Source organism: Diceros bicornis, chromosome 14 (genome assembly GCF_020826845.1).
Source record: "Diceros bicornis minor isolate mBicDic1 chromosome 14, mDicBic1.mat.cur, whole genome shotgun sequence".
Taxonomy (NCBI): Eukaryota; Metazoa; Chordata; class Mammalia; order Perissodactyla; family Rhinocerotidae; genus Diceros; species Diceros bicornis.
Genome location: NC_080753.1, coordinates 7532037 through 7554311, shown reverse-complemented (window position 1 = coordinate 7554311; position 22275 = coordinate 7532037). Strand labels below are relative to the sequence as shown.

The 22275-nt window shown below is 39.2% G+C and overlaps 1 protein-coding gene across 1 annotated transcript in view; it reads right to left on the bottom strand.

Moving 5' to 3' along the window:
• The window catches only part of EYS (eyes shut homolog), a 1424867-nt gene that overhangs the window by 70138 nt on the left and 1332454 nt on the right, over positions 1 to 22275 (bottom strand). The window contains exon 34 of the mRNA XM_058554077.1: positions 3190 to 3372. Within this exon, the coding sequence (XP_058410060.1) occupies positions 3190 to 3372 (183 nt within the window). The remainder of the gene's footprint in view (positions 1 to 3189; positions 3373 to 22275) is intronic.

The window sequence follows — 22275 nt, the reverse complement described above, 5'->3', positions numbered from 1 at the left end:
GGACAGAGGCAGCACACGGAATGGTGACTTTAGTAGCAACAACCAACATGCAGGTGAGAGAGTGATGTTTCTCAACAACAAGAATAACACCTAAATGTGGGGATTCCACTGTTCACAACACTGACTTGGATCATAGTTAATTATATAGAATAGACAAGTGCAAATTATGTGGTTAATATTAACCATAATATGTTTTAAAGGATATACATTTTTAAATGAATAGCTTTATGCTACACAAATTGAAGAATCACCCCTACATAAGATATTACGGGCAATAACTACATATCTCAGTCCATCCCCATGTATGGTCTAATTTAGCTGGTCCCTAGGGGTGTTGAGTGGTTGTTCTCAAATACTAGTTGCATAAAAAGCACCTAAGGTGCTTGATAAAATTCTATCTTTTTGATTCAAGAGGGCCTGGGAATTAGCGTTGTATCAAGCGCACTCCAGTGATTCTGACACAGGCGTGAAGACGTCCTCCTCCAGAAACACTGCCTTAAAAGGCTCCTCAGCGCTGCTTGCATTTTTTAGCTGGTGTTCTTGCGCCCTCAGGTGGTGAAAAGTGGAACTGCACGTTTCAGATTTCTCATTTCCACTCTAGAAACTAGATAGAGCTCCACCGTTCATCTGCCTGTTATCTAGCCTTTATTGAACCAGGCTCTCAAGTTACCAATGCAAGTGCAGAGTTAACATTCATCTCCATATGTACAAAACAGGTGACCAGAGATGGCCAGAAAATGTCGCAGGTAAGATACCACAATTTACAAATGCTGTGGCCAAAACACTGCTTTTAAGCTTTTTGTTTTGCAACTTTGAAGGAGTCTTCAGTAGACGGGTACTCACGAGTTATTTGGCAGCAGCATTTTCACGGGCAAAGTGTTTATTCTTTGCTTGGGTTCTCCTGCTGGGAATCTCTCAGGATTTAGAAAATCTGTTTTAAAACAGACCCAGGGTCTGTGATGCTCATTTGAATTTTTCATTTGCCAAGTTTTCTTTTTTTTTTTTGGCTTATGAGAAGGAAATAATTGATAAACATGATGAAGGTGTGAGGATTGAAGAGTCAGGGGTAGACATTCCCCTTCCTTCCCTTCTTTCTGCCCTGCCTTCTGGCAGTCATTCGACAGACACTTATTAAAACCACCCAAGAGAGGCTTTGTGTGCGAGACCGTGATGACTGGGGCACCATTTCTGTGAACGAGGAGAGAGATTTAGCCACCACAGCCTGTAGTCTAGGGTCCGTGCCCTTAGAGCAGGGCCGGCTCTCAGTGCTCAGAGGAAGGGGAGACAGACCGAAGGGGCGGGAAGAGGGTAGCCATCGGGGGAATCCTAACAGAGAAGATGACATCTGAACCGGAACCCCCAATAACGGCCGCTCTTCAATACCCTTTGTGCAGCTGTGTTGCTGGTTTACATATCAGACAATGGTCTGTTCTTATGGTGGTTCCTTATTCATTCATTCAATACTGACTGCGTGTCAGGCAGTAGAAAGTCGGACAGGGCTGACTTGGTCTCTGTCCACACAGGTCTCCCATTCTGTAGTGAGGACAGACAAGAAAAAACTAAAACGAAGATAAAAGAATTCTACATTGAGGTGAGGGCTTCGGAGGAAATGAAGAAGAAGCCGGGGTAGAGAATAACGTGCACGGGGTGGGACGAGACCTACTTCTGTGAAGTGGCTGGGAAGGCCTCCTGGAGAAAACACAGGCTACCATGTTTATTGAGTCCAAGGCTCTTATAAGTGCTTTTCATGTATTAACTGTGTTAATCCTCACAACTCTATTGAGGAATGTTCCGTGATTATACCCATTGGACAGGTGAGGAAACTGAGGCACAGAGACAATAAGTAACTTGACACGTAATTTGTAAGTGGTGGAGACTGGATTCATGTCTACACTGCCAGGCCCCAGAACCTGCTCTCCTGACCACTCCGGTAGCCATTTACTGTCAAGGCAGAGGGAAGGGCATGCACGAAGGCTCTGAGACTGGACAGTGAGTGATGGTTAAGGCACTGGAAGAGGATCTGCAGGAGAAGAGCACAGAGATGCTGAGAGAGGCCTGGGTAAGGCTAGACAGAGGCAGGGGCTGGCCCGAGGCCTCTGAGAACACGGAGGGAGGTCTGGATTTGCTTCAGAGGGCAGTGGAACGTCACGGGTGGGTTTTAAGCAGGGTTCAGATATGATGATATTGCTTTGAGGAAGGTGATGTGCTGCAGCGTGGAGAATGGACTGCAGGAGGAAAGGCAGCAGGGAGGCCAGTGAGGAGGTCGGGAGGTTTCCGCGATAGAGCGAGGGGAGAGGTTCGGACAGATCTTGGAGGAAGAATGAATGGCACTTCACACGACAGTGTCCCTTGTCCTCCCAGAGGCGGTGGGAAGCTGCACTTGGCATGTGGGCTCCTTTCAGACGTGTGTTAATACAGAAACCGGGGTTCAGTCTAAGGAGACAGTCCCTGAGCGAGTTGAAAAGAACAGAATATGTTATTTACCCTGCACGAGAGAAACATGATGGCTGAGAGAAGGTCCATCTCTGGTGTAATACGTTGATTTCACAGATGAGGGCACTCAGCTCAGAGAAGGTAAGTAGGATTAATTGCTTAAGTAGTTAGTTGCCAACTTGGGAGTAAATATATGTGCTTTTCCTTGATCCCACATGTGCGTAACTGGTTTCTACTGAAGACAGACAAATTCAACTCATAAGTTGATTTCCCACCAATTCTAGAGCCCGGGAGTGCTTTATTACAGGCCGAGTACTTTCTTAATTCTTTACTCCTTTAATTTGGAGTCGTTCTTGGAGGGCAACCATTCCCATTCCACAGCACATGGTAAAATGATGTTCCTTCTGAGAATGTCCCTTCTCTCCTTATAGATGGAAACGGAGAGGAAAGGAAGAAAGGGCAAGTCAATAGGCTCACTTCTCATGTGACTTGGTCCCCTCCCTTGCCCTCACGTTTGCCTGCGGGAATTCTTGCCCCCCTGGAGTGTCAGAGGCGGCCCTGGTGTGAACAGGGCTTCAGCAGGGTCAGGGAGCTGCTGGCCACGTGGGATTACAAGGAACATGTTCGAGGCAGAAACCCGGAGGCCGCACCTAGACACATGTCTCCTTTCTCCACAGCCTATTAGGGTGTCCCTCAAGACCCTCTCCAGGAGTCTTAAGGGAGCTGAGCAGGTCCTGGACGGTCAGTGACTCTTACCATGGCCCTTCTGTCCGGTGAAAAATATTAAGTTATTTTGCAGGGCCGAGTGGTTGTTCGCCAGCTGAAACTTCAGGTGGAATTCGTAGGCGAAGACGATGTCTGGGACCCGTGAATAAGCCAGGAATGAAGTGTACCCAAAGGCATCCGTGCCGCTGAACCGGGGCTGAGTGATATTAATAGCTGTGGAAAAACCCAGACCAAACAGTTAAAATAAACCCGCACATGTACTGGTCAAGGAGGGTTCTGTTTTGCTGATGCATCTGGCCAGATAGTCTGTTTACTATCACGTTAATTATACTTACATGCCCTTCAGCATTGAGCAACCAAGTGACTCAACAGGGAATTTCAAAACCAGAACAAAGGAAATGCAGGGTTTTGAGATCCTGTATATGACCCTTTCACTCACATACTCACAACATAATGAAAAATTTACTTAAAAAGCAAAACCCTGTATTTTGAAGATTAGTTTTAGAAGTAGAAAAGATCGCTGGCAGCCAAGGAATTTTGTGAACATGATTTGGCATCTAACACGGGGCATGACTTAGCGAGGAGCTCACAGCTCGGAATAAACTGCTTTTATGGTCCTGCACCTTTGTAAGAGCCAAAGCCACAGGTCAGGGGCAGGAAAGCCAAGAAATGGGCAGGAAACTGATCAGCTGCCATCACCACATTGTGAATGACCAGAACTTTTCTTTAAGTAAAAATGCTTCAAGATGCTTGTTAGATAATGAAAGCATGGGTTTCAACAGGACTGAAGCTGGAGGGAGATTTAGCAGAAAGAAGAAATGGTGAAAAAGAGAAGTTCAAGGGCTAGTGTGGACAAAATGGAATTTAATTGAAGGTGTTATTAGCCTGCCAGCCTCTCTTTCTCTTTTCGTCCCACCTCTAATCTTCTTGCATCCCACTGTTCTCTTCCATTGCTCTGTTTCCTTTATGAATAGCCCTGACAGGCTTTTTAGTTCTCCACCCTACGAGGACCACAAGAAACAGCAATGGAGCTTTTGACCATCCTCCTTGTCTGTTATGGATGGTGTTCCCAGATTAAAGGATGTTCTTAGGATCTATTTTTCTTGGTTCAAGATGGCTTGATAGAGGGAAGAAGGGCTTGTCTTGATTACCTTATATTATCCCCTTCTTCTCAAGAGATGGTGGCTCTCCTGGGAAGTTGTAAAACTAGAATTTTTATAAGCCTTAAGAAATATCCTCTCTCTGGTACCTAATGCTTACAACAAAAGGGCTGGTTATGTCTGGTTATAATTGTTCACACGGCAAATAATTGTGCTACCCTGGGAAAAGGGATTCCGGTTATCAGAGGCTTTTATTTTTGTTTGCTTCATATAACTATTCGAATAGGGTGTTTGTGTGGAATAAGTTAATATTTCGTTTTGATACTTTATTAAAACCTTATCAGTTTATTCCTCGGGATGTGTGGCTGAGGATAAGTGTAATTTTTCTCCAAACTCACCAGAATCTGAAGTAGGGTTTTGAAAGCTGGCACCTCCTGTATTTATTTTTTATCTAGGGAAGTGATGTATGGTGTATGTCTCAGAGACACTGAGGCTCTTCCCAACAGTGACTTCACTTTCAGCCACACTGTAGGTCAGTGGTTGGGGGAAATGAAGTGAACTGGAATTAAAATAAAAATCCTGACAGTCTCTTAATGTTGGCATTAGAAACAGTGAAAATAGAATTCAATTAAATTTAATACTAAAATAGAGACAGGAATGACTTTCTTTTTTTTTATCATTTCTTCCTGTTAATAATTTACAACTGAGTCTACTTCAAGGTTTAGTACACTTAGGTTAGATCAACAAACACGTACACCCCACATGTGTTTCACTGTCAAACCCCGTGCTAGGTGTGGTGACACACAGATGATAAATATGACCCTTACACTCAACGACTAGTGTGTGGTCAATAAATGTACTCGATGCACTGGACGGAAGGTGAGGCTCGGCTGATGAGCTGCCACTCACCTGGCAGACAAAAAGGAAACATCATTTCCGGTAGAAAGAACAGCATGTTCTAAGGTGGGGAGGCCACAACCGCATGTCATACTCGGGGAGGTCATGGAGTTTGCAAATTGTAGAATAGAGCATGAAAAGGAAGAGTGCGGGCACGAAATGAGACTGTCAGACAGGGTGAAATGATGAAGGCTTGATATTTTCTCCACAATCTTTGAGTAGTTAGGCACTGATCAAAGTTGCCTTTTAGAAATGTCACTCCAGCGATGAAATGTGAAGTTCAGACTAGATGGAGAGAGCTGGAGGACCACACTTTGGTCGAAATGAAAATGAGGACTTTGGTGATATTAAGAAATCTAACAGTGAGTTAAGCTCATACCGAATTGGAAATGTAAGGACATTTATGGGTAATTCACTGAGACAAGTGATATTTATCTAAACAGTTAAACAGTGTTATCAGCGCTGCTGTTCAATCAGAATTAAGTTTATGACACAACTTTAGACTACTAAGAAGTAGTACAATGTGTATTGAACGTTGAGTATAACTAGGCCCACAGGAGTGGGTCTGTGTGTCTTCGTCTAAAGCTGTGCTGTCCAAAAACATAGCAACTCCCCACGTGCGGCTGGTGAGCACTTGAACTGTGGCTAGGTCTGAGTGAGACCGGCTTAGTATGGAGAAGAGAATGTAAAACATCTTATTAGTAATATTTTTATATACGTTAAATATTGGGTTACATGGAATATATTGTTAAAATAAATTTCCCTTTTTTTTTACTTTTAAAATTGAGGCTACTAGAAAACAAAATGACGTGGGTAGCTCACCTTCTATTTCTCCTGAATCGCACAGCAGGGAGAACCATGTCTCTCTTGGCAGGTAAGTTCTTTCTTTAAACCCTTAGCTGTGACCTACTTCAAGGGGCTTTGTCTTTTGGTACTTTGAGCTGCAGAAAGACAGGGCCTCTTGGGGAGCAATAGGAATCAGGAGAAGGGATCAAAGGTGTCCAGCCCACCGCTAAGATACCCCTGCGTCCTCACCCACGCTGTCGCCATCACGCCGGATCAGACAGGAGAACACGGAAGGAATCAGATTAGGAGGAAGAGGACTTTCAACCTTACGAATGATCCTTTCCAATTCTTTAAAGTAGGCTCTTCATGATCTTTAATCAGGAAACATTTGGTTTATTTGATGACTCTATCACACAGATTCCCAGATCAGACTTCTGGGAACATCACTTGTCCTCGAATCAGGAGACTGAACAGATTGTAATGGGAATATTTTAGGGCTATTAAATGTATTTTTTTTTCCTTTGTAATTGCTAGCAGCCTTGTGGCTTCCATATGTGAACCTAGGCATTTTTTTCCTTCAGTTCTTTTAAAATTACAGCAATGGATTGCGAACATGAGGGGGATGCTTGGATTTGAACTAAAGATTAATTATTTATTGTGTGGACGAAGTGAGCAAAATCACTCACAACAGTCTGGGAACATTTCAGGCAGTTAAAAGGCCTTATGTATCTCAACATCATCTAGGGTCATTAAAAATTCAACAAACCTTCAACGAAGGGAGAGTGTCAAAATCTTTTCTATAATGTCGTGCTATGTTGTAGGCGCAATGTAGAATCTTTGCACGTTACGTTGTGCTTACAGAACACATTTTAGCAAAAATTGCCACAAAAAGGATGTAAACGTCTGTCTTCTTGAAAATTTACTAAGACAAATTTTTCTCATTCCCAATAAGGGCTGAGAAATAAGGCATTATTGTTCTAAATGTAACCATACTTTTTTTTATTTTTAAAGATATTCTGTAGTAGTTGATCCTCTTAATCTGAATTACTGGAGTTTTATGCACAGAAGTGACCAAGATGAGCTGCTGGGATGTGGGAAGAAGACGTACACAGAGCTCAGACTGCAGAGCATCTTCGCTCCACCTCTGCAATCCGCCCGAAGCCCTCTGGCCAGCAGACAGACGTGAGCTGCTCTACGTTGTGCTGATGGAGGGGAGGCTGCTGGGCCAGCCAGCTCAGGCTTGGTCTGGGTTTCCTCACTTCCTATCTAAACTCGGGCAAGTTAACTTCTCTGTTTTAGTGTCTTCATCTTTAAAATGAAGAGAGTGAGAGTACCTCACTTTTTGTGAAGAGGGAGAAAGTCTGTGGCTGAAGGAAACACACCTGAGCTACCCACACACCTCGAGCAGGCAAACCTCCTGCACCAGCCCTGCGATCCTACCACATTTTCCCAGTCAACCCACTTTTCCAGTCTCCAAGGAACTAATTTATACCTCCTGTAACATCTAATTTTCATCTTCTCTCTCTCAATTACTAATCTTGCTTCTTATTTCACTGAGAAAAATGAAATCTAAGAAGAGAGAACTACCCCAACCTTCCACTCTGAAATCCTTCCACCTTCAGATCTTTCATTTTGATCCACTGTTCTGCCTTACTTCTGGTTACAAGGCTGACTCTGCCTGGTTATTGGAGCCACCGCTCATTCACTCAAGGGCATCACTTCTGCAGTTCTTTCCTATTTCCCCAGAGACACCAAATTCTTCTTCTCTGCTGAATCCTTCCCTTCCACATCAAATATGCTAGAATATCTCCATCTGAAGAACTGCCTTCCTCAGCTCCACGTTCCTCTCTAGCTACTCCTTGTTTCTCTGTGCATCATCGTAAGACTCTTCTAGAGTATCTGTATTGACTCCTTCAAATTTTTACCACCCTTTCACTCTTGATTTCATTCCTCTCAGGTTATTTTCTCTCTTTCCTTTGAAACTTCCTATGTTAAGGTCAGCAGTGACCACCATCTTTCTAAAGTCAGTGTCAATTCTCTGTTTTCATCTTACTCAATGTCTCAGAAGCAGTTGACATAGTTGATTATTTCTTTTCTCTTGAAATGCTTTCTTCTCATGGTGTCCATGATGCTGCACTCTCCTAGTAGTCATCCCACCTTAAACTGCTCCTCCCCTCTCTCCTTTTCTTCCAATTATCTCATGTGCCATCACTCCTGACTTCATCATATGTACCATCTACAGGAGGATGACTCTGAATGATAGTTTCTATCCTTGGCTTCTTTCCAGAGCTCCAGATTCATCTATCCAACTACCTCCTAGATATTTGACATGCATTTGTATGCCCAATAGGAATGACAGACTGTCATCTTTATAACCTTCTCTTTCAACCCAATCCCTTCCCCCATCTTCCCTGTCTTTGTTCAGAACAAAACTAGTCATCATCTTTAAATTGTTTCTCTCTCTGCCACCTCAACTAGTCGCCTGGCAAATCCTGTTAACTTCATTTTCAAAGTATATCCTGGATCCCACTACTTCTCATCACCTCCATAAATGCCTCAAAGTTCCATGCACTATCCTCTCTAGCTTGGACTACTACATTTTCTTCATAACTGGTCTCTTTTGCCACTTTTGTCCTCTTACAGTCTCTTTCCCATATTGTAGCCACTGTGGTCTTTTAAATATCAATTGCATATTAAAAGTCCTCCAGTGTTTTCTTTTGAATTTGTAGCCTAAAGCCCCTACTTTCCAAATCTATTTTATACTCATTCCTTCTTGCTCAATTCTGCTCCAACCATGCTACCTTCTTTGTGTTTCTCAAACAAACCAAACATGTTCCCAGCTTAGGGATTCTGCTCCTTTAGTTTCCAATTTGGGGGGAAACATATTCTCCCCAAAGATGCATGGCCTCCTTCCTCACTTCCTTCAAGGCTGTGCTCGACTGTCCCCTCTGCACAGGGGTCTTCCCTGACCATCCCGTTAAACTATTCATCTCCTCTCACCCCCACCACTCTCTAGTTCCTTAACCCGCTTTGCTAACCACAGCCTAATTCCATGATATACTATTTATTTGTTTACTTTTTATTGTCTCTCTCCCTGGTTAGATCAGGGCAGAGAGCTTACCTGTCCTTCACCAACTCCAGGATGTGCAACAGTGCCTGGGTCAAGTGGGCACAGAGTACTCTTTATCAAATGGCTGAATGGATACATATAAAGGGCTTAACATAGTGTTGAAAAAATAGTGACATATATTTATATGTTCTTTTTCTGCTGTTATTGTTCAGTATCTTAACTCTTCTGTTCTTATGTGCCTAAGGGAATAATTGGAGCTATTGGATGAAGTTGGGAAATAGAATTTCTACACCATCACCAATACTAATCACTGCTTGTTTGGATTTGTTTTTTTGTGTTTTTCTAGTCATTTGCCTCTAAAGAATAAGAATGTTTCTGGATTTTTGCAAAGATATTAGAATCTTAATTCTTCTAGTATCGGCAAAAAGTCAAATAATATATTACATACTGATACTGAAAATCAAAGCATAAAGACCCCCAACTTGACAAATCAGTTGTTTTTTATAACTAAGCTGGACAATTATAACTACAGTTTCATAAGTTTTATCTCATACACATTATTTTCTGTTTAATATTTGATAATAACGTCTTTTGTAACTTGTAAGCTAAAAACGCTAAATATGTTTCTGTTGACAACTGATAGTCTTTGACAGAAAATTTTTGGCTTTTATATGACAAAATATCTGTATGATTCCCTCATAATCTTGTTTAAAATTTTATAATATGGACTTGAAAGAAGTTCTTTGAAGAAGAATTATTGAAAATGTACAGTGTTTTCAGGATAGATTATCCTTTGTAAATGCATTTTTTTTGAAATGAGGGGCATTGCTCTATTTTATACAAATACAGAAGACAAGAAGCACGTGGTTGATTTTTACTCGGATTCTGTTCTCTCCCTAGGCTGGGGCACGTGACCTCCGAAGATGGACACCAGGGGGCGCTGCGCCGCGGAGACTCCAGTTAGCTCTTCCTCTGTTACGTGTTTTAATGTAGCCAGCAGAAGGTGGATGGATTTTCCCCTGGAAACTGATGATTTTGAAGGATGTGCCAGTTTTGCAAGCGTGGTGTTCGGCAGCATATAGTACCTCGATATATACATTTAACGTTGCCAGGAAAATTAATATACCCTTAGCAAATGGATAAATTTGCAAAAATACAAGACTACTGCGTGCTTCTCCAGCTTTCTTTTGTAGATTTGAGTATAAATCTTTCCTCCCTCACTGTTCTTAACTCCTTCTTAGAAAGACAGCAATAGATTTAGCTCAATGTCCTGCTGAAATGCAATTAGATTATGAAACCACGTACACAGTCATTGTTGTTGTTTCTATTTCTGTTGTTGAACAAGCTCCTTGTGGAATATGCTTCCACACTGTTCAGCATTATCCTGTACAAATAAAAAAGTGGTAGCCCACAAATGTCATTTTCATTTAAAGGGAATATAAATTAAGTATCTTTTGAGATGTTACTAACAGTTATAGTTTTGCTGGCTTGTATAGAAAATATACACTTACCTATTCTTTCTGAACTAAGATGATACTCAATAGATGAATAAAATCAAGCTCTCTCTTCAAATCGATATATAATATTCAGTTCACCCACAGGTAACAACATAAAATAAATATCATTGGTTAATTGTCAATTCCTGCTTATACTAAATCATTCAAACATTCTATGTATATACAGAATTCCTAGCATTCTCCTTTCTCCATCTAATTGTCAGAGAAAAGTTAAGAACAAACAGAATCTTACATTAAGATAAGAACACTGATGAAAATATAGAGACTCATCATTCCCACCAGCAAAAGAAATAGTAAATGATCAGAATCCAAAGCAGCGCGTTCCTTTTCCATGCATAATCCTTAGAAATTAGTGCCATCTTCTGGCTTCTCAAAGCACTGCTTTAAATCTAAACCAGGTACTGGTAGGATTTTTATAGCACAGTGAAATAAGAAAAAAAAAAAAGAAAAAAATCTCAAAACATATGGGTTCACATTGTAATATCTGCATTACAGTTTATGGCATAAACTTTCAGAATTACAAAATTTCAATAATTTCTTTAATTTACATTATATAAACTGTGTAGATTTATACTGGATTAAATACCCTTTGCAGTTTACTGTGATAAAGTAAACTTCCCAGATATCACACATGTGGACTATTCCAGAACCGATGTGTTTTGAACACGTTTCTCATTCCTAACTCATGGGTTTCTCTATGCCAGTGGATTTTTAGTTATAATTAAGAAATATTGAGGTTGGAGTGGGTCATCATTTAAGTTCAGTGAAAATTCTCTTTAGGTTTTTAATCTATCATTCTTTAAGCCATGGATCTATAAATGTACTTTTCTATACTCTAAAGTAATAAATGATAGCAATTATAACACTGACAATGTTCCAGTTGCTAGGTGCCCTGTCTAAATTATTTTATTTCTGACAGCCCCCAATGAGATGTTCTTATTCCTATATGCCTATCTTTTTTTTTTTTTTTTTTTGTGAGGAAGATCGCTCCTGAGCTAACATCTGCCAAGCCTCCTCTTTTTGCTGAGGAAGACCGGCCCTAAACTAACATCCATGCCCATCTTCCTCCACTTTATATGGGACGCCGCCACAGCATGGCCTGACAAGCGGTACGTCAGTGCGTGCCCAGGATCCGAACCGGCGAACCCTGTCCCTGTCGCCGATGGGATGGGCGAGGCGGCACCCAGAGCGACTGCTCACCTCCGTGTGTGCGTGCACGTGTGTGTGTGCACACCCGCGTCACGGGCCCCTTTAGCAGTCTAGTGAAGCCAATGGGAGCCCTCCTCAGAATAATGTTTCTCAATTCATAAAGCAAAATACATAGGAGTATAAAATAACCCAACTTTTTGAAATATAGTTAATAAAATACAACTGTAATAAAGTAAAATTATGCTTCTTTTATAATGTATTTAAATAAGATCTAGCAGCAAGTATAATAACTACAGCAATTTCGTATTGTGAGGAACACAGAAATATTTTAGTATAGTGTATAACAATTGTAAAGTGATAGAAAGGGATCTGATTTCTCCCGGTGACAAAGTGACAGGTGCTGATAATACTACTATGGTGTGTCGCCGACAATCGTGATTAAGAATTTGTTACATTTCTGTCGGAGGTTGTAAAAAGATGTAATTTTTTCTCATCCATGTTCACTGCTTCTCTGACGTAGAGGATGATCCAGGTTTTGCCAGAACACTTTTCCTCACCTGCTGGCTAGTTCTCCCTCCTTTGGTGTTTGCTCAAACCTCCCTTTCTCACTGAGGCACACCTTGTCCTACTCTGTCCACCACATCCCCTGTGTGATATAACTTAACAAGTGCTGTCTTCACCCCGTTTTGAGGCCCTGCTTAGAGACCAGTCAGTTCCTTTCTTGAGCAAAGTCCACACCCCAAACACTTCCCTTGTTGGGCTCCAGACCACTACCATCGCCCTAACCACCTGGGGCCAGGTGCCAGTCAATAGGGACAGCCCCTGTGTCCCGGAGCCCAAGACATCATTCAAATTAGCCAACCCACAGGGAGCCCCCGAAACCTAACTAACCCCACCCCACCGGCAACATGTGAGCGCGCCCTACAGTTCAGGTTAGCTGCTATCCCTGTCCCTGGTACAACCCATGTGTGGCCCTGCATAGCAACCTTCTCTCGTTTGGAGCTGCAAGTAACCAAAAACTCTGCCTTGTATCTGTCTGAGTGTGTTGTCCCGCCGTAAAAAAATACTTTAAATCTTGTTAAACAGTCTGATTAAAGTGTTAAACATTCATTTTTCTTTTGAGATTATCTTAATTTTGACAATGCTTGAGCGCTCCCAATATTATATTAATCTTTTGTCTGTCACACTGCAAAGAGTTTTTCCAAATCTATTGTTTTTCTACTGTCTTTAGATATGATATCCTTTGCAACTTAAAAGTTTATTTTATTATATTATCCAAATATCTCCTTTTATAGCTCCAGAATTTTCTGTCTTGGTTAAGCACCCTTCCCTCATCCTTAGATTGTACATGTAGTTTCCAAGATTTGCTTCTAAGATATTTATTGATTTATATTTTACATTTAAGTCTTTAATAATTCTAGCTTTTATTTTAGTACATAAGGTAACAAAGGCCCAACTTTATTTTTTCCAAGTTGGACAATAATTCCATTTATTACATAAAAAATTCTCACAATTGAATAAAACAGAAATTTTGTCATCTATGCATTCTCATATACACTGAGATCTTTTGCTGGGTTTTCTTTTTGTCCCACTGATCTATGTGGATCTTACCATGCCAGTACTGTATTGATAATGATGAATGTAGTTTAATGTATGTTCTTATATCTGACAAAGCAAGTTCCCCTCACATTTCTTCTTTTTTCATATTTTTATTGGATTTTATTGCTATTATATATACTATTCTATGCCAGGTTCAAAATCTTTGAAATTGTATTGGAATTACATATTTTATATACTATATTTGAGAAAATTGACATTATATGATATTTTCTTCTCATCCAAGAATGTGGTATTTTTTTCCTAGCCATTCATGTATCATTTTGTCATCATTAAGGTTTTATAATTTTCTACATAGACGTTCTGGACCTTTCTCATCAAATTTATTCTAAGTATTTTGTGAGTATTTTTTGTCACAATTGTGAGTGGAAAAAATTTCTTATTTGTACATCTAGGTAGACTTTGTTAGTGTAAGAAGATATTAAAATAGAAGTTCCAGTTGAAATACAAAGAAAATAAAAATGAGGCATCAAACTGAGGTGACCAGGATTTACAAAGCAGGTGGTTAAAAACCAGCTGGTGACTTGAACTCGTCACCTCACTGAGGGTATAAAAGGCCTATAGAGCCCTTTTCCTTCACCCTTCACTTCAAATCAGAGAGATGGGTTTTAAGAACACAACTTGGAGCTCTTATTGTTGAGTCTCTCAAGTCTGAGGTGAAGGGACAGAGAGGACTTACCCCTGCCTGGAAAAGTCTAAAAGGTGAGAGACTGGTTGCCTGCCCTGAGGGAGGAGCTAATGAGAGTCTGCTTGTTGACTGGGTGCGGTCAGCACCACCACGGGTTGCCAGGGAGAGGATGCGTGCACCCCATCCTTGGGTCTGATGTGAGTCATGTGTGGGACAGAGACGTTGAAGTGTTTTTCTTAAGTTCTGACCACAAGATCCATCTCAAGAGGTGAAGAGCCCTCAGCAGTGAAAGCTGGAGGTGTCACTAGATTGCTAGAGGTAGAACCAGCCGAATAGAGATGCCTTTTCCCAGGGAAAATTGCAGGTGAGATCTTGCCAGCTGTGTGGTTTTCAAAGAACTCATGAAAGTGCCCCTCAAGACAATTTGATCTGCCAATTCCAGAGAGCAGCAAAGCTGAATCAACTCAACCATATCAGTCAAGAAAGAAGTTTCCTGTCTCCCTTCCTCTCCCTGAGCTTCATGCTAATCAGTCAGGGACCACAGTTAGCCAAAGAGTGGAGGAAGAGTTTGTTTTTCTTTTCTCTGACTTCAGACTTTCTATCTGACTCGGCCCCAAATGGGGAAGGAAAAAGCATGAAGTTTAAAGCAGACGGAAGATTTGTCAATCATATAAAAATGGACAACCTAATTACTAAGTGGAACTGATGTTTTGTGACCCAGGAACGACCTTGTCTAAGTTTCCATTTGAGGGAGTATGGAAGGGAGCAAATTTAAAGGGAGAATAGAAGACGATGTTGCTTAATGTTTACATAAGACCACGTTATTAAGAAGAAGAAAACCTATTGATATTTATTTTTTGTCTTGTAACTAGACACAGCACCAAATTTTTTCATTTAAATGATATCAACAAGAAATAGATTTGTATTTTCTTTTCTGGCGTTAATATTGATTATTTAATTTTTTTCTCATTGCATTTGTTTGGACCGTCCTAAGACAATGGTGAATAATGGTAACAGTATGCATCCTTGTCAAGTTCTGATTTTTATCGAAGAGGTTTTAATGTTTCCCCTTTAGGAATAATATATGCTGTTGGTTTTAAGCTAAGCTTTATTAAATTTTAGTATTTTTATTCAATTTTTAGTTTTATTTTCTAATTTCCTTATAGACAATAAAACAATAAAGCATATCTGCTGAATTTGATTGAATACCTTATCTGTATCTAGCAAATGACATTTCAGTATCTATTGACATGATCATAAAATAGCTCCCTTTAGTTTATGTATTAGATTTTAAATTATGTTCATACATTTCCTGGTATTGAATCACCCTTGTATTCTTAGAACATTTCCAATTTAGTAATAATATGTAATATTTTGGCACATTGTTGGATTGTATTTGCTAATATTTAGCTTTGTTTTTTGTTTTTTTTGCCTCTAAAGTCATTTAGTAAGATTGGTCTACAGTTTTCTTGCGCTAATGTCATGCTGGCTTAGTAAAATGAATTGAGAAGCATTCACCTTTTTCTATGGTTTGGAATAATGTAAGTAAGACTGAAATAATCTGTGTTTAATAGATAACATGGAATATCTATAAGCATGTAGCACTGTGGTGACTTTATCTTTTTTTGGTGAGGAAGATTAGCCCTGAGCTAACATCCATTGCCAATCCTCCTCTTTTTGCTGACGAACATTGGCCACAGGCTAACATCCAAGCCCATCTTCCTCTACTTTATATGGGACACCGCCACAGCATGGCTTGACAAGTGGTGCGTCGGTCCGAGCCCAGGATCTGAAGCTGTGAACCCCTGGCCACCAAAGTGCAGCATGCAAACTTAACTGCTACGCCACTGGGCTGGCCTCTGTGGTGACTTTTTAAGTAGTAGATATTTAATTATCTTCCAGATGCTAATATGGTAATTAAAAAATTATTTTTCATCCATTGGGTCAATTTGAATAATTATAGTTTGCTAGAAAAACAAGAGTTTTCTCCAAATTTTAAATGTTATTTCCAAGGGACATACATATTTTATTTTCCATTTTTAAAAACATTTATTCTTTATCTACAATCATGTTACATTCTCATTCCTAATCATATTTTTAATCTTTTTACTTTAATCAGACTCTCAAGAAATTTAATTTTTTTGGCTTTACAAAAAACCAAGGTCTTGATACTTGGTTTTGTTTATATTTTATTTATTTCAATATCATCAGTTCCCTTTTTAAATTTATTTTTTATTTCAGTATTTTATATCTTAAGATGAGTACTTACTTCCTATATATATATATTTTTTACTTGTGTACATTGCGAAATGATCACTAAATGCCTGGTTAATATCTTTCCCATTACATAGTTACAAATTTTTTTTTTCTTGTGGTGAGAACTTTTAAGATCTACTCTCAGCAACTTTCAAATATCTTACTTCCTATATTTTTATCCTTTGTCTTTAGTTCTATCTTTTTCTTTCCGCTTTCTCTTTAATAATTCCCTTTTCCTAAATTATTTTTATTTACATTATTATTTTTTTTTGTAATTTCTTAATAGCACTAAATTCTTATGTTATATTTTTCTCCTGGATCCACTTTGTTCCAGTCTTGTCTCAGAGTTCTCAGATGCTGATTTCCAGGCTCTTACCTGATAGGTACAAAAGAAATCACAATGGATACTTACATCTACCTTGCTGGTGTTTCCCCAGAACTGGGGACCCTATGCTCACCAAGCTGCCCACCAACCTCAGAGTACACATGTCACAGGTGATAGAGTAGGGTGGAAATAAAGGAAGATCTCTTCCCCCAGTCCCCTGTCCCTTCCATTTACAACATAAAGAAAATACTGAATAAAGTTCTAAATAAAGAAAACTTTAAAATCATTGAGGGATATAAAATAAATCTCTAGTAAGTAGAAATACATATGATATTCTTTAATAGGAAGCTTTAATATATTAAACTTGTCAATTCCCATTAAATTATTTTATCAATCCAATGTGACTTGAATTGAAATATATGGAGGCATGGATTAAGAGTCCAGACTAAGCAACTAGAAGGATGTGCAGCTATGACATACAACTATCTACTGGGGCTTTGGGGAAAAAAAAGGAGGAGGATTGGCAATAGAAGTTAGCTCAGAGCCAGTCTTCCTCAGCAAAAAGAGAAGGATTAGCATGGATGTTAGCTCAGGGCTGATCTTCCTCACAAATAAATAAATAAATAAATAAATAAATAAAACTGTTTAAAAAAAAAAAGAGTCCAGAATAAGACACAAATACACCCGGGAGATTTTTATTATGACAAGAATGGCTTTTCAAACTAGTGAGAAAAAGAAGAAATTATTCAATAAATATTGTTGGTGAACTAATCATTGAATAAAGGAGGATTCTTTAACTTCACATTCCAAAATAAACTCCAGCTGGATAAAAAAATTAAATTTAAAAATGAAACCATAAATAAAAAGCACAGGTCAATATATTTACAATCTTTCTAAATTGGATGTAATAAAAGGAAGCAGAAAGAAAAAGAGTAATAAATTTGGCTACTTAAAATGTAAAGAGCTTCTTTACGCCAAAAATGTGAGAAACAAAGTCAAAAGGCAAATGGATTCCATTTTATAGACATACCGTATTTTGGTTATCCATTCGTCTGTTGACGTACATTTGGATTGCTTCCATTTTTTTTCTATTATGAATAATGCTGCTATGAATGATCCTATGCAGGTTTTTGTAGGGATATATGTTTTCATGTCTCTAGGTTATATACTAGGAGTGGAATTGCTGGATCATATGATAACTCCATGTTTAATATTTTGAGGAATTGACAAGTTGTTTTCTAAATTGACTGCACCATTTAGATTCCAACAATGTATGTAGTAGTGGTACATGCTACCACATAGATGAACTTCAAAAGCTTTATACTAAGTGAAAAAAGCCAGTCACAAAAGGCTATATGTTTTATAATTCCATTTATATTAAATGTCCTGAATAGGCAAATCCATAGAAACAGAAAGTAGATTAGGGGGTGCCAAGGGCTGGGGCAAGGGAGTAACCTGCAGTGAAAGCTAATGGGTACAGGCTTCTTCTCGGGGTGACGCAAATGTTCCGAAATTAGAGAGTGGTGATGGTGCCCTGAATTTACATTCTAAAAGAGTACATTTTATGGTAAGTAAATTGTATCTCATTAAAGCTGTTATTAAAAACAAAAGACAAATGGAGAACAGGGAAAATTCTTGTTATCACAACAGCCATGACAGCCCAGGTGCATTTTTCCTAATTACAAAGAGCTCGTTCAGAAACAGGAGGTGAGGACTATTAATCCAAGCAGCCTTACACTGGCAAATGTTTAACAGCAACTCGCAGAGGGGTGGGGCTTGGCGAGAGAAGCCCTTATCTGTGGCTTTAGCTGATTTTCGTGCTGTAAATATTCTTACCACGGTTGATTTCAAGCTGTTATTAACAACATCGGCTCCAGCACACATCGCATTCAAGTGAGACGGGCAGGAAATATGAACGGGAGGGTCACAGAGAAATACAAACTACCGATAGACAATCGCTCAACCACACCTATAAACAAAGGACAGTGTGAGGACATTTTTTATCATGTCTTTTATCCCATGTGATTAAAGGTTCAGAGGAAAAGTCCTCTCATATTTTGATGGGAGCATAAATTGTTTGAAGGGCAGCTTGGCAAAATCTTTCAAAATACGAACATGTCATTTGACCCAATAATTCCTCTGATAGAAAATTTAATTCTGCTGATGAATTTCTGGGAAAATAGAAATTCTGAATACTCTTGGAGGAACATAAAAGTAAACATCTTGTCTTCTACAAGAAAGAATATGAAGCCTCTAATGAAATGAAAAAAAGAAAAAGGAAAAAAGATTCATATAAAGTTATTGGCAATAACATGGACCATGATTAGCAGCACGGAATTTTTGTGAAATATTAGATATTAGTTTAATGTAGGAAAAAGAAGGAAAAAAGGGAGCAATAATGAAATAAACATAGTCTATCAGAAATTAATGCTTAAAAATGGCAATCGTCATTCTTCTAAAAAGTAGAACGGAAACATTAAATCCATTTACCTATGTAAAACAATCATATCTATTAATTACTGTATGGGAAAGAGACTAAGAAGCAATTACGACAGAGGGAAGATTTTCAAAATAGGAACAGAGGGATTGGATTCATCAGGATCCCTGTGGCTTGGGGAATAGTCGCATTACCCCTTCGTCAGCCGTAGCACACGAATTTAATGCCATTCGTTCAGCAAATATTTATCAGTCTAGTCACAGAGCGTGTGAAGATCCCAGCACCTAATGACTCTGAGGGACGTAAAGATGAATGAGACCCAGTCCTTTGCTATAACTTGGCCTTGTGCCGTTCTCTGATTTTTTTTCAATGAAAAGATTTTTTCCTCTCTTTTCCCCGTCCCCATCTTTCAAAACAATACATTTGAGGCTAAGGACTCTGTTTTGTATTCCCCACAGCATCTGACACTATGACATTCCATCAATTCACAGGTGGCAGTCAATCCAAATTTGTTGACAATATTGTCTTTGACGATAATTTGAACTCAAAAAAATAGTATAGAAATATTTTGTGAAACAGAATCTCACATTTGAACATGCTCTGGAACTATTACAACTTTCACAGCGACCAGTGTGGCTTTGTTTCTCTACATGTCTACACATGCTCTATCCCCAGGCATCCTGGTTAAAAAAAATTGAAACCAGTTTACAAATGGATGGGGATTTTCTCTTCCGAATTTCAGGAGAATATTGTTACTGATTTTTTTTCCTTGCTACATAGACAAAACTCAGTCATTTATCTAAAATTAGGCAGACTATCTCTGTGTGTGTCTCTTTCAGTTAGCATTCTGAGAGGTCGGGGTGGCAAACATACGTCCAGCCTGTATTCTGGACAAGGAGCAAGGAAGGGAGAAATACATAAAAATCATAAGCGATTGCTATGTAACCAAATGGCGCCCTAACCTTCCCATCAGGCAACGGGAGGAAGTTAAGGTTGATAATTTAGACGGTAAATTTTTCTTGTATTTAACTTTCTATTGAAGTATAACAAGTTTACAAATCAAAAGTGTGCAGAACTCCTCATTTCCGTGTAACCATCTGCTACATTAAGAATTGCTGGATTACATTTGTTATTATTTTGTTTAGGATTTTGCATCAATAGTCACAATCGGCCTGTCATTTTTTTTTCTCGTGAAGTTCAATATCTAGACTGTGCTTGCCTCATGGAAGAAGTTGGAAGTTTCCCTCTTGTTTTATTAGTTGAAGAGTTTATGTCAGACTGGGGCTATTTCCTACTTAGATAATCAGAAGAGTTCATCAGTGAAGGCATGTGGGAAGATTTTTAATTAGGAATTTAGTTACGGGACTATTTATGTTTGTTGTTTCTACTTATGCCAGGTTTAATTAATTGTGTTTTACTAAGATTTTATGTAGTTTATATAATTTTTCAAATATATTGACATGAAGTGGTTCATCATATCTTCTTAATATCTATATGATTTGAAGTGATGTCTGTCTTACTCATTTTTTAAAAAATTCTCTGATAATTCAAATATCTGTCATATCTGTATATGGTTCTGATATTTGCTTCAGACTGTGTTTCTTTTCTTTTCTTTTTCTTTATCTTCCAGCATGCCTGGTAATTCTTTGTTGAAAGCTGGACGTGATGTGTCGTGTCAGAGGAACTAAGGTAAAAGGCCTTTATGTTAGTCTGGCTAGGAGTTGGGCTTCAGTTAGTGTTTGCTGAAGCCCAAGATGGCAGAGGCTGCAAATTCCTCTAGCGTCTATGTTTTGTCTTCTCCGTTGACTTTGGGTTTCCCCAAGTCCTTCTCCTGAGAGAGAGTGCGTCCCGCTGCTCTTTCAGGCGTAATCCACCGTTACTGTAGTAGAGCCCTGTCTATGTGGCGGGAAGGTGTGGGGTTGAAGTGTTCTATAATTTTAGGATTAAATCTCAGCCTTTTAGTAGGAGGCTGTGATCCTTGGCTGTGACTTGCACACATGTTTCTTAGTGTTTTCCCTCCTCAGGTGAGCCAGGGAGGCTAGAGGGGCTGAAGCGGGCAGCATGCATCTCCTGGCTAGGATGAGGCTCTGGTGAAGTCTCTTCCCCTGGGAGGTAGACCTCTCCTGGCTTTTGTGACACCTTCATCTCCAGGTTTTTCTGTTCCCTCTCTGACCACTTCTTCTCAGTCTCTACTTCTTTGCTCCTCTTTCTTCTGGATCTAAATTCTAAATATTGTAGCTCCTAGAATGCAGCTCTGTCTACATTCTCTTCATCGATGATTTCATGTATTTTCATGAGTTTAAAAACCATACGCTGACAACTCCCAGCTTCACATCTCTAGGCCAAGCCCTTCATTTTAAAGCAAAATGAAATATCTGACTGCCTCTTTGACATGTCCACTTACACATCCTACAGGCATTGGAAGCAAAACTAAACTCCTGTTTCCATCCCAAGCTTATTCTTCTCACTTTTCAGTAAAGCATTCTATTACCTAAGTGGCTCAATCTAAAATCTGGGAGCCATTTTTGATTCCTCTTTCTCCTCACCCCAACACAATCTATCCATAAGTGGTGTGGAATCTGCTTCCAAACAAAACTTGAATCTGGCCAATTCTTTCCCTCTCTGCTCAAACACCATCACTTCTTATAGGGATTACTGCACTAGCTTCTCATATCCCTCTTCTATTACTCCCTATCCAATATAGAAACCCAAGAAATATTTTATAAACACAAATCACTCCCCTCTTTAAACCCATGGCTTATCATTAGACATTGAAGAAAATCCAAACTCAGTACCATGACCTCCAAAGCCCTGAATGATTTGACCCTGGTTCATGACTCTGATGTCACTATGCTACCATGCCTTGTTCTTATTCCCTGATTTCAGTGGACTCCTTAGAGTCCCTCCGTGATCACCCGTCTGAGTCTGTCCTGCTCTGTTATTTCTCATCATGTCATCTGTTTATTTCCCCATAGCACCAATCACGGTTTGGAATTTTATATTTATTTATTTATTTTTTGCGTGTCTCCTTTGTAGATGTTAAGCCTTGAGGAAAGAAGATATATCTGTTTTATTTACCAAGTTTTACTAGGCACCTAGGACAGGCCTGGCACGTAATAAGTTCTTAATTAGTGTTTGTTAAATGAATAAATTATAGAATGAGTTTTCTTACAATTAAGATGACATAATTAAACCCTCTTTAATATCTCATAATTTGCCAGATAATTTCTAATACTAAGAAAAGTAAAGCATATTGATTCGAATCTAATAAATTTCTGTGCCGATGGGACAAATCATAACTGATAATTAACACATGTCCCCAAGTGCTTAGGTT